Source organism: Lepidochelys kempii, chromosome 6, assembly GCF_965140265.1.
Source record: "Lepidochelys kempii isolate rLepKem1 chromosome 6, rLepKem1.hap2, whole genome shotgun sequence".
NCBI lineage: Eukaryota > Metazoa > Chordata > Testudines > Cheloniidae > Lepidochelys > Lepidochelys kempii.
The window spans coordinates 67,255,974-67,272,742 of NC_133261.1; the positions used below are offsets into that span (position 1 = coordinate 67,255,974).

Here is a 16,769-nt window from a genome sequence, read left to right on the forward strand (position 1 = left end):
TAAAATTAGCAGGATAATGTAAACAGCTAAACCGTCCTGCAAATGTTCTAAATCTTAGAATGCAGCAAACCACTGCATAAAGAGCCAGGAATCAACCCTGTCAAAATAGAAGTCTTTGAAATAATTCATAAACTATCGTAATCTTGTTTTTAAATGTAATAAATTCCATAATTTATTGTTGGTTGGTACTAACTCTGCTTATATACTGATTACTTTAACATCCATTTGGTACTTGATATATCTGTGTATTCTTAAGGCCTGTCCTTAACCTTCTAAGTTAACAGTTAATTGCTCCCAATATTATGAGCTCTCCATCTTTAAATTTCAGTAGTACTCTTGTAATTTCTTTTAGTAAAAGAGTACAGAAATTGAGCAAACTAATGCCTTAAATCTTTAATACTGTCTAAACCAAACAGTTCGTAAGCAGGAGGCAGGGAATCATGTCTTCACCATGGCACTCCTGAAGCAACATCTGATGAAGTGGGTTTTAGCCCACAAAAGCTTATGCCCAAATAAATTTGTTAGTCTCTAAGGTGCCACAAGTACTCATTCTTTTTGCTCATACAGACTAACACGGCTACCACTCTGAAACTACTAGACAGAATTTCTAAAATATCTTGGATATCAGGATTGATGCTTGCAAGGTCTTGCTTTTAAACACTTGGCATCAATTTTTCTATTCTTCGGGGCAAAAGGAGAGACACACTTAAGTAAGAATGTACGCTTCTTCCTTCCCACTTTGAAGATCACATTTTATCCTGAATGTAAATGTAAAATGTAAAGCTAGTGTAAAACAGCTTACACTTTCCCACATTCCTCCCCAGTTTGGTCATCTTCTATTTGATTCTAAAAATAAGGTGCAGAATTTGACTTTCGACGAGTGGCTCATCCTAGTTTTAAGGGAGTGGGGGTGAGAGGAAGTTTAAAATCTGCTTTCTGTGTCTGAAACTTACTCAAGTGTGTCTTCCATTTTCCCCCAAATGTGGGAATTTCTCCATTGTTCCCACATTAAAGATCAGTTGTTTTTTCTCTCCCCTTGATATCAGAGTTGCATTGGTTTATTGCAGGTATATAGGCATGCTCCTCCTGAATTTTGGAAGCCACTTTTTAGTGAAGATGCATAAGTGTGACCCTAGGCACTTGTAATCAGCTGCAGAGACAGTGCCAATGAGAGGGAGAAACTGCCCAAGAGACAGGAGCTCAAGAAGCTCAGATAACTGAAGTTAGATCAGAGTATAGTTAAGGAGTAAATAGTGATACCTTGGCTTCTGATACCCATCTAGCCAACTTTCATTATTCAAGATACAAGTTAGTAAGGTGCATTTGGCTATTGGCTATTACAGTACATAGCAATACTTAATTGAGTTGATTTTTTTTAAAATAAATTTTACTAAAGGGAAAATAGATGTTGATCTTTATTCTTATTGAACATAGATGATTTCAAAACAATAAAAAAATAAGTGAATAACTTAACAGTTAGGGCCATAGCAACTCTCCATATTTTGAGTCACCTCTGTCTGCTCTGCATCATGTTCACTTGCATTGTGTTCTCTGCTCTTCTGACGGAGGGTAGAGCAATTGTGTTTTATCTGTAGAAGATCATGCAGATCAGTGTGAGCACTAATCATTGTACATCAGCCTAAGAATGGTAACGTCTGTGACTTCTATGGATCAGAGAGAGCAGAATAGGATGCAAATGAGGAACTATCTCAGATGTCCCTGCTGCTTAAAACTGGAGTTGGCAGCTGCCTCCTTCTCCCCGCTAATATAGGCACCAAGATTTCCATGACACAATTGCCTCTGACAAACAGGTGGATTTTGTTGTGGGGACAATGAGAGCGCTGAACTTTAAGGACATAACTTCTTATTCAAAGACAAAAATTCAAGAACGAGAGAACATAGAAAAATTCTGGCCAAGTAAATTATGTTCTTTATACGTGTTGCCCATGCCCTGATTTGTTCCTGTGTAAATGAAAACCGGAACCCATTATCTCAGATCTCTGAACATCTACAAAGAAGCATATCACCAGGAATAAACGGAAATTAAGTATTTGAAATATACATGCAGAGCCAAATACTGGTAGCAGACACCCTACTAAAAGTATTATTTGTGATGCTGGCTAGGAGCCAAATATTTTATAGTTTAAAATGTCTTAGCCTATTTTTTTTAATCTGACTGCCAGTCAACCAGTGTTACAAATGACCTCATTTTTAGAGCAAAGAGGGTCACTGGTTATTTGTTACAAATTTGTTTGAGATACAAACTGAAATTTATTTGGAAATTATTCATGTTAAATATTCTTCAGACTTCAATATAACTAGTAGAAATAAAGTTGCTCCCTTTTTTTTGTGTAACTGGTGTTAATGGGAGTTGTATGTGCACTGAAGAGACCCATGAAGTAAGAAATAAAAACTTAGTGTGCAAAAAAGAAACACAGAGAAAAATATGAATATATTCTGTTATGAACTGATTTTAGTAATTATGGGAAAAGTGTTGATCACTGCAAATATGTAGGCATTTCCTATCTCTGCTAATAGGAAGTGGTTCTCTATCTTGTTCCTATATTGCTAATAAACTCTATTGCTTCAAATTTTAAACTTTAATAACAGTTAGGCATATTAACCTTTAGATGCCCTGATACTGTTTTTCTTTAATACTCTTGTCAATGAGACTTTTCTTTCCTAATCTCTTGACTGTGGCATAATATTAGATGTCATAGAGATATAGTCATTAGAAGGCCTGTGCAATCCCATTTGAAGTTTTCAACATACATTTTTTTACAAGGGTGTCTCAGTAGTGAAACATTTTATTAAAATAGACTAATTGCATTGCATAACTAGACATTTGGCCATGAAAAAGATTTTTCAATTAAAATCTCCAGTAAACTCTGAAGGCATGGTGGTAAAATAAATACGTGGACATACATTGCCCCATTTAAAAACAGACTACTTCCAAGCTCCCTGATAAGTACCAGCAGTGTGCTGGGCACTTCAGACACAATGTTGTACACTTCAATGTTGTACTAGTGTCAGACTTTAGATTTGACTTCTAAATTTACTTGTGTTTTGAAATGGAATGGCTCCAGAAGCTTTTTGTATTCAGAATTATCTTGTGGACGAGACAGAATAACACTCCTTGTTGGATATTCTATAAAACTGTTACTCAGTGTTTTGCTTTCTTCTTGTCATATGGTTTGATAGCTAAAAGAAGTTAAGTACAATTTTTAACTTATAGCTGTGTTTGAATGAAAATCTATTCAGATAATTATAGGCTGTTTAGGTTAGCTTTATTGCTCTTCTGGGTAATGCTCAAATGAGACAATGAAGCATTCTTGAGGGATGATGTATCTTTGAATCTTACTTCCCTAAAGGCTTCTGTTACCATGTAGCTCACAGAGAGCCTTGTCTACAGCAGCAAAACACTAAATTAAATAAGGTTGAAAAGCATTCAAACCCATATGGTAAAATAAAATATGGTAGTAGTGACTTGCAAGCTTGCTTTTCTCCATGTGCTGTGTGCATGTCTGTTTTATTTTGCATGTGCTTTTTTTAACATTCATTCTTAGTACATAATCTTGTGATTTTTCCAATGATTTTTAAGAAGGGAACTGAAAAGCAGAAGTTCTAGAATATATTCTGTTGCTGTAATCAGGTATAGTCCACACACATACTTTTATATATACTTAGTTGTTGCCTTCTTAGTCCGCTGTAGAACAGCATATTCCTTAAAGGCACCAGAAACCACCTACATTTTGAACTGCTAAAGGGAATGGACAGTGATGTTCTGTGCACACAGGAAACTTGTTTTGCCCGAGCGAACCATAAAATATACAACATATCAGGGTCCTCAAATAAGATAACTTCTTATTTGGTAAAAGAAATTAATATAAATAGCCTAGTATGTGATCTGCTAGAATATATGCGATTTTAAAAATGTCTGGGACCTTTTTGCTACTTAATTTTAGAAGATTTTAGTCATGGCTTGTTATAACCACCTGCAGTGTGTTACTCTGCCCATTTTTTGTCCTTTTAGATCTGTTTCTGTTGAATAATAAGACTTTTTATCAAAAAGGTAGTTTTGAAGTGGAAATAGGTAGTAAGAGGAAAATAGTATTTTTAGAACTTTTAAAACTGGAAGGGAAATAGTTCTGCTGTAAATGCCTCTTGACCCTAGGTAGACGTATATGAAAAGTTATTTCTTGGTACATGTATATCTTTGGGCTTAAAAGAATCTCTGGTCTTTATAACAAAACTGGGTGTTCTAATGGAATGTTGCCACAATAATCAGTTTAAAAAAAATCCAAACTAATAACATTAGAAATTTAGTTTTAAAGTTTTATTTTACGAAGGTTTTGTACTCCATTCAGCTTGAACAGGTAAGCCACATAAAGCAATATATCCAGAGTTTATGTAACTACAGTCCAGTTACTTTGTTAGGGCTACTCCAGAGTTTGACTAGTAACTTGGCCTGAAGGTGTAGAGAACAGAGTGTAGTTGGACAGCCAGCAGGCAAGCAAATGCTCCTGTGGGTCCCTGACAAAAGCAAATAGTAAACAGTTCAGCAGCTCTTGCTTTGAGAAGCACCAGGGGCACATAACTATCCGTGACACCATCTTTTTAATAGTTAAGTATTTTTTTTTAAAGTTAAAGTAATATCTTACACAACTTTGCCATTTCACATGCAAATGCACACATCTAGCACTAGAATAGCATTATGTGGGGCTTAAGGACAAATTAAAAAGCAGTAAGAATAAGCAATTTTTAAATGGTGTAGTAGAGGATATATATTTATTTAGTTAACTTCTAAATACTCTGCTCTACAGTACTCCTGAGTTGTGATAGCCTATTTAGTAGGCCTAATGGCTTTCTTATGGTATGCTTTATTTTAACTTTGTCTTTTTTTTAATAGTTTTGTTTCATCACTTCTAGCTATTTTTTATTCTTCCCTGTAATGTCTCCCCAATCCATGTTTTTTCGTAGCCTTCAAGATGGTCAGCAAGACCAGCAATCCACAACACAGGTCAAAGTCCAGTCCTGCCCCCCTTCCCAGGCAGCTGTGCTCAGCGCTAGCGCCTCCTTGCTGGTGAGAAATGGGAGTGTCCACTTAGAAGCATCACATGACAATGCATCTGCTGTAGGCGGTAGCAGTTTGCACGATGAACTTGGTATGCAGGCCTTATGTAACCTTGGTGACATGGAAGTTTTAATGCCACAGATTTATGGGTAATAATGCACTGAAATTAATTTAAACTGAGATCTTCATTTCAGAAATGTGTGGGTGCATTTCTTAAAGGGAAATATTACTTCTGGTCAGTTCCCCACTCCTTCATAATTATTCCTTCCCCTCTCCCCATTTCCTTTAGCAAATACACTTTGAAAACACCCTTAAAAGAGGCATAGATTTAAGGAATACTCTGCGTGCTTTCATGGCTTGAACAGCACAATAGTACCAGTATATACACTCATTAGAAGTGGCTGAATTCGCTTTCTTGGTCTCTATTGACTCGATTTCATTTTGGTCACAGAGTTTAGCAGGGATTGAAGTCTATATTTTTCTGGTTCAGGAGGATGAGTGTTTAAAAATGTACTAGCCCTGAAAGCATCTTTTTATGGTTTCCAAAGAATTTCTGCTCCCAGTGGGCCATGATATATTGGACCTTCAAATGTGTGTGGAGGGGTTAGGGTGAGGAGGGTGAGAAATCGTAGGAAGTGAAATACAGACAATGTCAGTTACTGCAAGTTACATTTGAAAGAAGTCAGAAGCTTAATTCAAATTAAAGCATCTTATTGTTTGTATTTCTGAGATTGTCTCCTAATAAAATTTTAAGTTACTTGAATGTTATGCTGCTGCCGTAATAAGCATTTAGGTACCATGATCAGGAAGATATCTTCTGCATGTAACTTTACTGGTCAGACTGAAAAAATTCCAGACTTTTTCCCTCCTTGTCAGTCTTCTCTCATTCACTGGGCCATTTTAGTGCCTTTGTATATACAGTGTACTTTTAAATCAAGAGGTCTTAAAGCACTTAGCAAATATTAATTAAACCACTCAGCCACTTCTGTAAGGTCAGTAAAATCATTAGAGATGGGGAAACTGAGACACAGTAATGTGAAGTGACTTGCCCAAGGTGATACAATAATCTCATTAGAGACAGAAATTAACTAAGGCAGTGGTTCTCAAACTTATTTCATTGGGCCACCCTTCTTTGTGTTTGTAGTCATTTACAACCCCCACAAGTACATATAGTGCCACCCAGATCTGAAGGCAGAGTAGAGAGCAGTAGCTGCTGGCTGGGCACCCAGTATGAAGGCAGCACCACACCAGGAGCAGCTCAGAAATAGGGGTGGCAGTGTGGAAAGGGATATTCATCAATATCACTTTTCACAGCTGACTTAGTGCCCCATTGCCATCCTTACTATTGTGCTGCTGCAGCTGCTACCCTGGGCTGACAGCTGGAGCCCCACCAGTGAGGGATTGGGAGGGTGGAGGAAGGTAGCCCGAGCCTGGGCTGCCTCCCAGTGAGGAATTGAGGGACGGGGGAAAAAGAGCCCATGCCTGGTGGCAGGCTCTAGCCGTCCTCTTTATTCCCATCTCCTGGGTGTACACAGCCCTTCTGCATGAGCCCCAGCCACCTGGGGCTGACAGCCAGAGCTTTTTTTTTTTTTTAAAGGTACACATCTCAATCCTCCCTTGACACATTCCTTTGCCTCCTTTGGGAGGCCGTCCCCATAGTTTGAGAACCACTGGATTAAGGTGATTTCAGGGGGTCCTTTCTCTAAACAACAAACTGTGTTTCCTAACTTCAACATGTAAACAACTGCTAATGATTTGGGCATCAACATGGGACTTCTAGTTTACTGGGCAAAAAACACAGCAAAGATATTAAAATAGGGCACCTGTAACAATAACCTTTATCAATGACTGCTAATTATTTTAAGGATCTACCGATCACATGGTTTGAGTGCAGTTCTGTAAAATCATTATGTTGTTAAACTAACAGCTAGTCTGTTTTAGACCTCACCAATAATCCTGCATTAGGAGATAAATGTGCAACATCTTATTCTTCACAGTGCAGATGAGAGAATTTAAAGAGTTGCTTTGTGTAGTGCACATTTTAAGTACAGTTTTAGCATAGAACTTACCACTCAAAAGTATCTTCTGGTTCCATTGTGTGCAAATTTGAAAGCATAACTTTGCATTTCATGATATTGTGGTTTTATAACATTAACTGCAGAAATGTGAATCATACCCTTTCAAATCACTGACTGTTTTTGTTCTGTTTTTAAACCTTGGAACGCCTGCAGTTTCTAGACAGCTAGCCAAATGATGTTGAAGGATATATGTCTCCATCAAATTCAAGCAGTACCACACTGAAATTCCAGATTTTGTTGTCTATTTAGTATGAATCATTGAGTTCTCAATTGAGCATCGATCATTGCAATTTGTGTGTTGCAGGAATTATGAAAGTGTGTTGCTCCTGCTCCATAAAGTTTTGTTCTTAAAGCAGGAACTCAGCCACATTATGTATGAAGAATACACCAGGACTGCAGCACTTACTCTTTGGGGACAGAATGAATTTTCTGAGAATTTACAAGTAAATGCCTTTATTAGTTTGAGTCAAAATTATTTTAAAACTGAAATTTTAAAATTTAGCACCTGGTGTCATAGTGCCCCGAATTTTTAATTGTTGCCTTCACTTCGCCACTGAACTAGATTGGGCTTTTTTAATCAGTTATCCTCTTTCTTGATTATGGACTCATAGCCTTTTGGACACCTAAGAAGTTCTTCTTAAAGTTTTACTTTAAGTCAGTAAGTAAGTCAGTTTTACTCATTTTCCTGAGCTTTGATAAATTAACTAATTTGAAGCACGAAACGTACATGTTATTGGTTGGCACAATCCTCCATTTTCCCACGTTGAATGTAATCTGATCATGATCACTGGTTCCAAGGCAACCACCAGATTCCAGTCCAGTGATTAATTCATTTTAATCCATCATAATGAGGTCCAAAATAGTTATCAGGTGTTGGGTGCAAGACACTTCTTGTGTTAGGGAAGTATCTATAATTTTTAGAAACTCTAATGCTTTTTTACTGCTGGTTCCATGGGGCCACCAGCATACTTCTCCCAAATTGAAGTCACCTATAACACAGTTTTTCTTTCTACACGTTTTCAGACAGGTGCATTAGGAGTAACTCATCCTGTTCTTTGGCTTAATTAAGTGGTCTAATAGGCACCCCCTTTTTGGGGATTTTAGTTAACACATTATCCATATTCATTCAAAATCTTGCAGTTCTGAGTTATCAATAACTGTAAACCAGGTAATATATAGCATCTTTAGTGCAGATTACAACCCCTACCTCTTTTACCCACTCAGTCGTTTGTAAACAGGTTATAACCAGAGATTTTAACAGTCCAGTCATGAAAATCATCCCACTGGGTCCAGTAATCAAATTTCTTCTCATCAATGAGAATTTCCAACTCTTATAGCTTGTTAATCAATTCTAACATTGGTTTCAGAGTAACAGCCGTGTTAGTCTGTATTCGCAAAAAGAAAAGGAGTACTTGTGGCACCTTAGAGACTAACCAATTTATTTGAGCATGAGCTTTCGTGAGCTACAGCTCACTCATCTAACATTGATACATAATCAGTTGAAAATGTTCTTCTCTTCATGTTCTTTGCCAAATTTGTTCAATTTGTTTAGGACATACAGAGTTTGTATTGCATTTGCCGCCTTAGCATACTCCCCTTGTGTTATTAGTTTTAATATTCTCCTCGCTGCTCCATCTTGTTCCCAACAAAGAAGATTAGGTCCCTTATCTGTGAGATCCAGGCTTTCTTGTTCATACAACCCCATCTCTCACTGGAATGTGGCCCAACATCCTTAAAACCAAAATTTTCAGCTTCACATGAATCATACAGCCAATGCGTCTCTTTCATTTTCTCCCTTCTCTTGCTCATGTGATTGGAAAGGTCTGTGAGAAGACTTCCTCTTTAGCTCTCTTCCAAGATCCTAGAACCCTCCTATAATGTTGTAGTTCCATTTGATGTTGTCACTTGATGGCATGTGTATCTGCACCACTGGAGACTTGCCAGAAAACTTCATAATACTGCCCAATCTTGCCATTGTATTGCATGTCGTATTTTTGCACCAGGGAGACAGCAACCCGTTCCTTTTGTGTCTCATATCCTTTGCTAAATGTTCTGTTCACTCTTCTGAATATGGAGTCTCTGATGAAAATTGCTTCCCTTTTTAAGAGGTTGAAGAACCTCTTTGGTAGCTGCTTGCTTCATATTGCAGGAGGCATCCATTAGATATGCCCCTAGTAGCTGTTCCATTCCTGCAGAGACAGGTTTCTTGGTTGTTGACTCACTGAGTATCTGAATTATGTGATAATTCTAGCTGGGTTGAATATCTGCTCAATTCATTCATTCTTTTGGTCACAAATCGCTGGTCTGATTCTTCAGTTGCTAATCTCTCCAGAGCCCTTATCACACATCCTCCTTGTGGCATCTATGTCAATGATGTCTGAATTTGGTTGACGAGACGTCTTCATTTTTCTCGAATGCTGTGTAGAGTTGAAATTTGCAGTTCCAGACCAGTTTCAGAGTAACAGCCGTGTTAGTCTGTATTCGCAAAAAGAAAAGGAGTACTTGTGGCACCTTAGAGACTAACCAATTTATTAGAGCATAAGCTTTCGTGAGCTACAGCTCACTTCATCAGATGCATATCGTGGAAATATCCAGACCAGACATATCCAGACCAGGCATCTTCTCCTCCCGTATGTCCACGAACTTGCACTTCATGAAACCAGGAATCTTATTTCCTTCAGCAGAAAAGAAATCGTAGCACATCCAGGGCAGGGCATAGCAATTGTTCCCCCATCACCTGTATCCACAACCTGGTGTAGCCATACCTAAATGGAAGGAACCACACTTCTTCCTTAACTCCCCTGTCTAAAAGAGCTTCCCAGACTGAGTGCCATGTTGTTCTGAAAATCTGTTCTTGCAACCTGGGAGGTTTTTATATAGTATTAATTTAGCTCCTTATATTTCATAATGTGTTTCCAACTGGCAACTTAGTTTGAGGACAGTCTTTTGGTCGAATTTCTTTAGTTAAATAAGTCCTATGTTCTCAATTCGGTATTCTCTTCCCTGAGTTATATCCAAGTACATTGTAATAGACTTTATTTTGATCAAATCTTAATCTCACCATCCTTTTTAGCAATCTAAGTAAATACAGTATTAAAGTATTGGGATGTTAATATTGAGGGATATAAGACTAGAACCAGAAACTCTTCAATTAAAATGCCCAACTCTGATACTGATTTCCTCCTAGTATTGGTCAGTCTTCAACTCATGCTAAGTTTTCTGTCTCTAAAATCAGAGCTTGAAAAGTCTGCTTGCATGTGTCACATAGGAAGTTTTCCTAGGTGAGTGCCATCAATTTACGCAAGATCTAAGCATTCCTGTTTTAAAATAAATAAATAAATAAATCCAGCCCTTGCACTTGCAAAGAGAACCTTCCGAACTTGAACAGTATGTAGAAATGCTGTGCTGTCTTAAATTTGTAAACAGAGTCTGCTGTTACTATTGTTAAGTTTTTCCAAGTTACGACGGTGTGAAAACTAATCTGATTATTATCCGCTTTCACTGCTGCTAAGCAGAACCCCCAGGTAGTAAAATCAGTTTCACCTATTGGTGCTTGGGAAGTCACTGAAGCCATCCTAACAGGAAAAGGACTCAAAAATAGAGGATGGGGAAAAGAGTTACAGTAGCAGACACTTCCTGCTTGGCAGCAACCAGAAAGTTGAGGGAAAGGAGTAGTAGTAAAGGCCACCTCTATTGTAGTAGCCAGGAAGCTGAAAGAAAGGTAAAGTAATGGATAATCATAAGGCTAAGGTTTTGTCATGGTTATTTTTAGTAAAAGTCAGGGACAGGTCATGGGCAATGGGCAAAAATTCAAGGAAGCCCATGACCTGTCTCTAACTTTTACTAAAAAATAACTGACAAAATGTGGCTAAGCTCGAGCCCTGCTGCGGGAGGGTAAAGAAAGGGGGGCGTGGTCCAGTGCCTGCTAGCATGGCGGCTAGAGCACAGGGGTCTGCCCGGGAATGGTGGCTTGGAGCTGCCGGGGTCTCCTGACAGCTCCAGCCTCACTGTCCTGGGGCTGACACAGAAAATATCATTGAGGTTACAGAAGTGGTGGATTCTGTGACCTCCGCGATATAATCTTAGCCTTAATCATAGGACTGGAGGGGATGTCAACAGGTCATCTAGTCCAGTCCCCTGCACTCATGGCAGGACTAAGTATTATCTAGACCAGCCTTGACAGGTGTTTGTCTCACCTGCTTTTAAAAATCTCTAATGATGGAGGCTCCACAACCTCCCTAGGCGGTTGTTTAACCACCCTGACAGAAAGTTTTTTCCTTATTTCCAGCCTAAACTGCCCTTGCTGCAATTTAAGACCTTAACTTGAAGATACGACAAGAAGCAATGGAGAACAGTTTTTCTCCCTCTGCCTTATGACTACCTTTTACGTACTGACAATTGTTATCATGTCCCCCCTCAGTCTTCTCTTCTCCAGACTAAACAAACCCAATTTTTTCAATCTTCCCTCTTAGGTCATGTTTTCTAGACTTTTAATTTTTTTTTGTTGCTCTTCTCTGGACTTTCTCTAATTTGTCCACATCGTTCCTGAAATGTGGCACCCAGAACTGGACACAGTACTCCAGTTGAGGCTTAATCAGCGCGGAGTAGAGCAGAAGAATTACTTCTCATTTCTTGCTTACAACACTCCAACTAATACATCCCAAAATGATGTTTGCTTTTTTGCAGTGTTACATTGTTGACTAATGTAACCACACTTTTAGCAGCCAGTGGTGGTAGTGAGTGAAGCACTTCAGATGTACAAGCCATTTCCAAATTGAATGCAACACACCAGATAACATATTTGAGCAAGGTCCAGGCACAGCACCCCTGATGAGAATCCCAGCATTCTTTCCTTTCCTAGTAGCTGGAGGCACAACTGTGGCTCCTCAACTGGGCATTGCACTTGATGGATGGATAGTGGTGAGCAATATCTTCAGTACTTCCAGTACTTCCAAAGTTAGCTTTAGTAGTAGTTGTAGATACAGCCTTCACGTTATTAGATGTCTAATATTCTGTGGGAGTTTGGGGGCTTGTATAGATTATACTGTTACTTCAGAAAGAAAGTATCAAAGATTTTGAGGGGGAGGGAGAGGCAGAGAACAAAATATAGCGTGGAAGACAGTGTTAGGAAGGAAAAGCAAAATGTTCTGAAAACAGACTGTCCTGATGTACTGTACACAGCTTTTAATTTGGTGTGAGCCCATGAAAGGGAAAAAATACACTTCAGCATGTTGGTTTTTGGAGCATGGCCTGGCAGCACAGATACTTTTCACTGTGATTAGTAAGTTAAGTCCGAGGGCAAGTAGGTGTCGGGTAAATTTTGTGAAGTCCTTTGTCACAAAGGGGTGTGGATGTTAATGTTTGTGGGGCAGTTTAAAAATGAAGAGTGCTAACTTACTTGAACAAGTGCTTGATTTCTGGACCTAGGAAGAGAGATGCCTGTAAACCATTCTTGTGAACTTCAGACAGCTGTATCCTTCATTTTAAAAAGTGTAATATGATTGATCTGGTGGTTATAGCACAGATCTAGGGGTTCGGAGCCCTAGGTTTTATTCTAAGCTGTGTCACAGACTTCTGTGACCGTGGGCAAATCACTTCACCCCTTTTTCCTTCTCTCTAAAGTGGCGGTGATGATTACCTCTCAAGTTTATTGCAAGGTTTTAATTTATTGATTTTTCTGAGAATTTTGATCCTTGGAAAGGTCCAATAGATGATCACAAATTACAATACTGTCTCTCAGCGTTACTTGAATCACTTGCCAGTATAAATGCTTGAAGCTTGAATCTGAATCAGTTCTCAAACATGCAAAATAAAAAAACAAATGAGTGGGTGGAGGAGGGGGATTTTTAAAGGCACAAGTAGTAGGCGCTTAGTTTTCATTTGTACCTTTGGGAAATCTCCCTTTTGGTAGTTTGTCAGGTTGCTCTCGATTTTTGGGCTAATATTTTCATAAACTCTTACCTTTATATTAAAAAAAAAAAAAAAAAAAAAAAAACCAAAAACCACTCGAGTTCCAAAAACATAATTATATGGACTTTACCCCAAAGCTGAACATGTGAGGTCAGTTAAATTGCATCTTAAAAGGAGAGGAAATTTTGCATAGCGGTGAATATCCTCAACTTCTGTTGACTTGAGTGGGTTTGTCTTGACTAGGATTTAAAGATATGGTGTTAGCGAATTCTTTCTAACATTTTCTAATTCATTCTAATGTTAATGTAGACTTCACCACGTGCTAAGCTGGCCAGATTGCTTCATCAAGGCTTTCAGCATCTTTCAGAACTAGACCCTAGGAGGCTAGACAAAGGCAAACTGATCTTTAGCCAATTGGAAACGTGAAGTGCGTTCTGGAAGTAATTTGTCAGGCAAATACTTTAGAACACTTATATTCTAAGCATGTTTTATGCAAGTTAAGTATTTCTGGTTTCAGCTATCTGAGCTGCTGATTCTGCCTTTCTTGCGCCTCGTAGCTGCTGAAGGCCAGCTCAGACAGGATCCCATGGATCTCTACGCTTCTCATTCTAGAGCCGCCACCTCTCTGTCTTTGGGCACATAGTATTCTCTGATCCTTGTAGCAAATGCCCGCATTCATCTTTTCCTTTTGCCATCTCAGTTCAAAAATGTAATCTGTATTTTGGTGCTTGAGTAGCACTGTGTTGGTTATATGCCAATATCCAGAGCTTCTCTAAATAGGTTGACCTAACCTCTGGAAGTATTTTTAATCTGGATACATTTATAACCAGAGTTTTCTTCCTTTGCCTAAAAGGTTACTAAGATTTCTATCAAACAGTAACTAAGGAGTTGTGTGGGGAGATGCCATCTGGTGGCCAACCATATTACTGCCTGTATTTCTGTGCCTGCAGGATAAGTTTGGGTGATCTGCTGCACAGCTGAAATTTGTTGTTTAGTCTCCTTTCTCAAATCACAATTCTTAAAACAATTATAACTTAATAAAAATGTATATTGAGAATCCGAACACTTAAAACTGAAGCAGTTTTTTATCTCTTTATTCCCAAGAGTAAGCAATATCACTTCTGCTGTGCCTTAGAAAATTGCAACATGATAAATGACTGTTCTGAAATTGTATAGATGTTTTGTACTCAAACTAGTTAAAAGTAACATGAGATTTGAAAAAATCTTAACTTTTATTTTCAAAGTTGCCTGTGGCAAGAGGATGGAGAGGGATAGATTCTTAGTAGGTAAACATTCAATATCTATCTATAGTCTTCCATAATTAAAAATACAGAATTAGATGTGTGTACATTGGCATCTTTTGACTAGAACTTGGGGGAGGAACTTTTGTGACTACTTCCTCATCTGGTCATTTCTACACTGCACTCAAGGATCTCACACTTGAGCTGAAAGTCTGTCTACAATATTCCATGCTGCCCTAGTCCTTGGTTTTCTGAGCATATGATATCTAGCTAAATGACATTTTAGCAATTCATGAAGACTGTAGGACACCCAAAACTTAACTTCACCCCCAAAAAACAATCTTTTATTAGTCTTTCCTGCTTTGGGTTACTTAATATGTTAATAGAACATCACTTTCTTTCCTTTTAGAAAAGGACAACTATGTTTTATCAAGAAGATGCCAAAATTTGAATCTTAGAGCCATGTTTTTCACACAAATGAGCTAACTTTCACTAGGAAAAGTGAATTTTTTTTTTTAAAGCAAAAGTGTGAAGCATGACAAATATCTTGGTAAAAGTGCATTCATTCAAATGGAAATAAGAAATCTTACATTTTGAGAGTTTTGCCTTTTGCTGCAATTATTTGTCATATTTCTACTTACATGGAATATTTTATCTCACCATGGCCTTTAAGAGCCTGACATATTCTGCATTTGCAGGTCTGGATTTTGATAGCTTCAAAGAGGCGTTGGAATGAAGAAAGTGTATGTTAGAACTTCCACAGCTGCAAACTCTTCTGAGACAATGTTGATGTAATAGTATAATCTTTTAAGATAATAAACTTTCTTCGATGACCAAAGTAGACTAGTCCTTAATGGCGCACAGATGATTTAGTTCAACAAAATTTAAATCCAACAGATTGAGAGGGTATTTTTGGTGAATACTCAATTCTGATTGCATTAACTGGATTGCCTCTGTTGACTTCCCATAACAGGCTGTTAGCTCAGTTGTGCAAGAGCTTCAAGAATTGGGAATACCCCTAGCTGATTTACCTGTTTCTTTTAAAGATAATTTGTTCATGTGTTGAAATGTGATTTTTTTGATGAGTCATAAATAATATTGTCCTGGCCAGAATATGAAGCGTGTGATCTGACCTTGAAGTTCGCTTCAACTACTAAAATCTTTCTACAGCTGTAATTGTGAAACTTAATTATATAAATGGGATAAATCAGAGGTGATAGAGAAGATGTATGGGGCATTTGGTAAAATTAAACTTTACTTCAGTAACACAATTGTTTGTTTTGGCAAACCATGGACACTTACCTGGAGAGCCTAACCGAGATCTTAAACTTACAAAAAGACACTGACATTTGAAGCATTAATTCAAATATCTACAGTGTCCGCTATCTACTATAATCCATAGCAAGTATAATTAGATATAGTGGACAAGCTTTCCTTTAGCCAAATTTAGTGCACATTGTATGTAATTTATAACATGTATAAATGTCGGGCCAAAACAGCCTTTTTCCTTTTGGTTTAATTTACAAGTGGCCAGGTTGCTCCAAGTTCCTTTTCCCTTACTCTTTTATAACTACTACTGTTATAAGTAGCACTTAGTCTCTAACTCAGTGGGAAGTTTTTATTTTTATGCGAATATTTTCCACTTATTTTGTGCATTTAAAAGCACTTTGCATTAGTTACACTGTTTCTGTTGGCTGTCAGTTGCGTTTCCTATCTCTTCACCCTCATATACTTCTCTAGGGGGAGCTCAGATGTACCTGCTTCCAAGACTCTACAAGAATTATGAGCAGTCAGGTGTATGTACAGAGAGGAGGAAAGTGAGGGTCTGATCATGTTAGGTGGTGTTCTTGGGACTGCATACTACAGCTTTTAAATATAGGGGAGCAGAAAAATATTTTTCGTATCAAATTAAAAAATGTAGGACCTACAAACTAAAGTTTACAGTGTTGATTTTGATTTAATAGCTCTAAAACTACAGTATCTCAATGAGAGATTGCAAGAGATCATATTTATTCTAGACAAGATAAAGCTGATAGCAGAACGTTTTCCATTAAAAGACTTTTTAGAATTCATTTTCTAACCTTTGGGCTGAAATATCGTGAATCTGGACTTATGGGCAAGCTTCCAGGTTTTTGGGGAGAGAAGGGCACAGTAAGGATAAATATCTTATGGATCAGGCAGTTTACTGTTTGGGCTTGATTTTCATTTCTGACTGTTTTCTTCTTTAGTTCTTAGATTTAGGAACAGGCTCGTGCGCTCTCTCTTATCATTGTTGAAATAGATGTTGGTTTAGCCAAAGTAAAAACATCAAATTAATGGTGTTTCTTTAGGTCCCAATAATGCCTTCATTCTCCAAACCCTGTTAAATGCTTGATCCTAGATCTCTCTACTTGCAGTTCTTTTCTCCTCTCCAAAGACAAGCACGGACACGAGTATAACTGACAAAACACTTATGCTCTCTATAGA

The 16,769-nt window shown here is 38.0% G+C and overlaps 1 protein-coding gene across 3 annotated transcripts in view; it reads left to right on the top strand.

Moving 5' to 3' along the window:
• Positions 1-16,769, top strand: part of PCNX1 (pecanex 1) — a 122,619-nt gene that overhangs the window by 46,369 nt on the left and 59,481 nt on the right. Inside the window, exon 8 of one of the 3 annotated variants that reach the window (XM_073348507.1) lies at positions 4,981-5,165. The exons of the other annotated variants lie outside the window; for them this stretch is intronic. Within the exon in view, the coding sequence (XP_073204608.1) occupies positions 4,981-5,165 (185 nt within the window). The remainder of the gene's footprint in view (positions 1-4,980; positions 5,166-16,769) is intronic. 3 annotated transcript variants of the gene reach the window in all.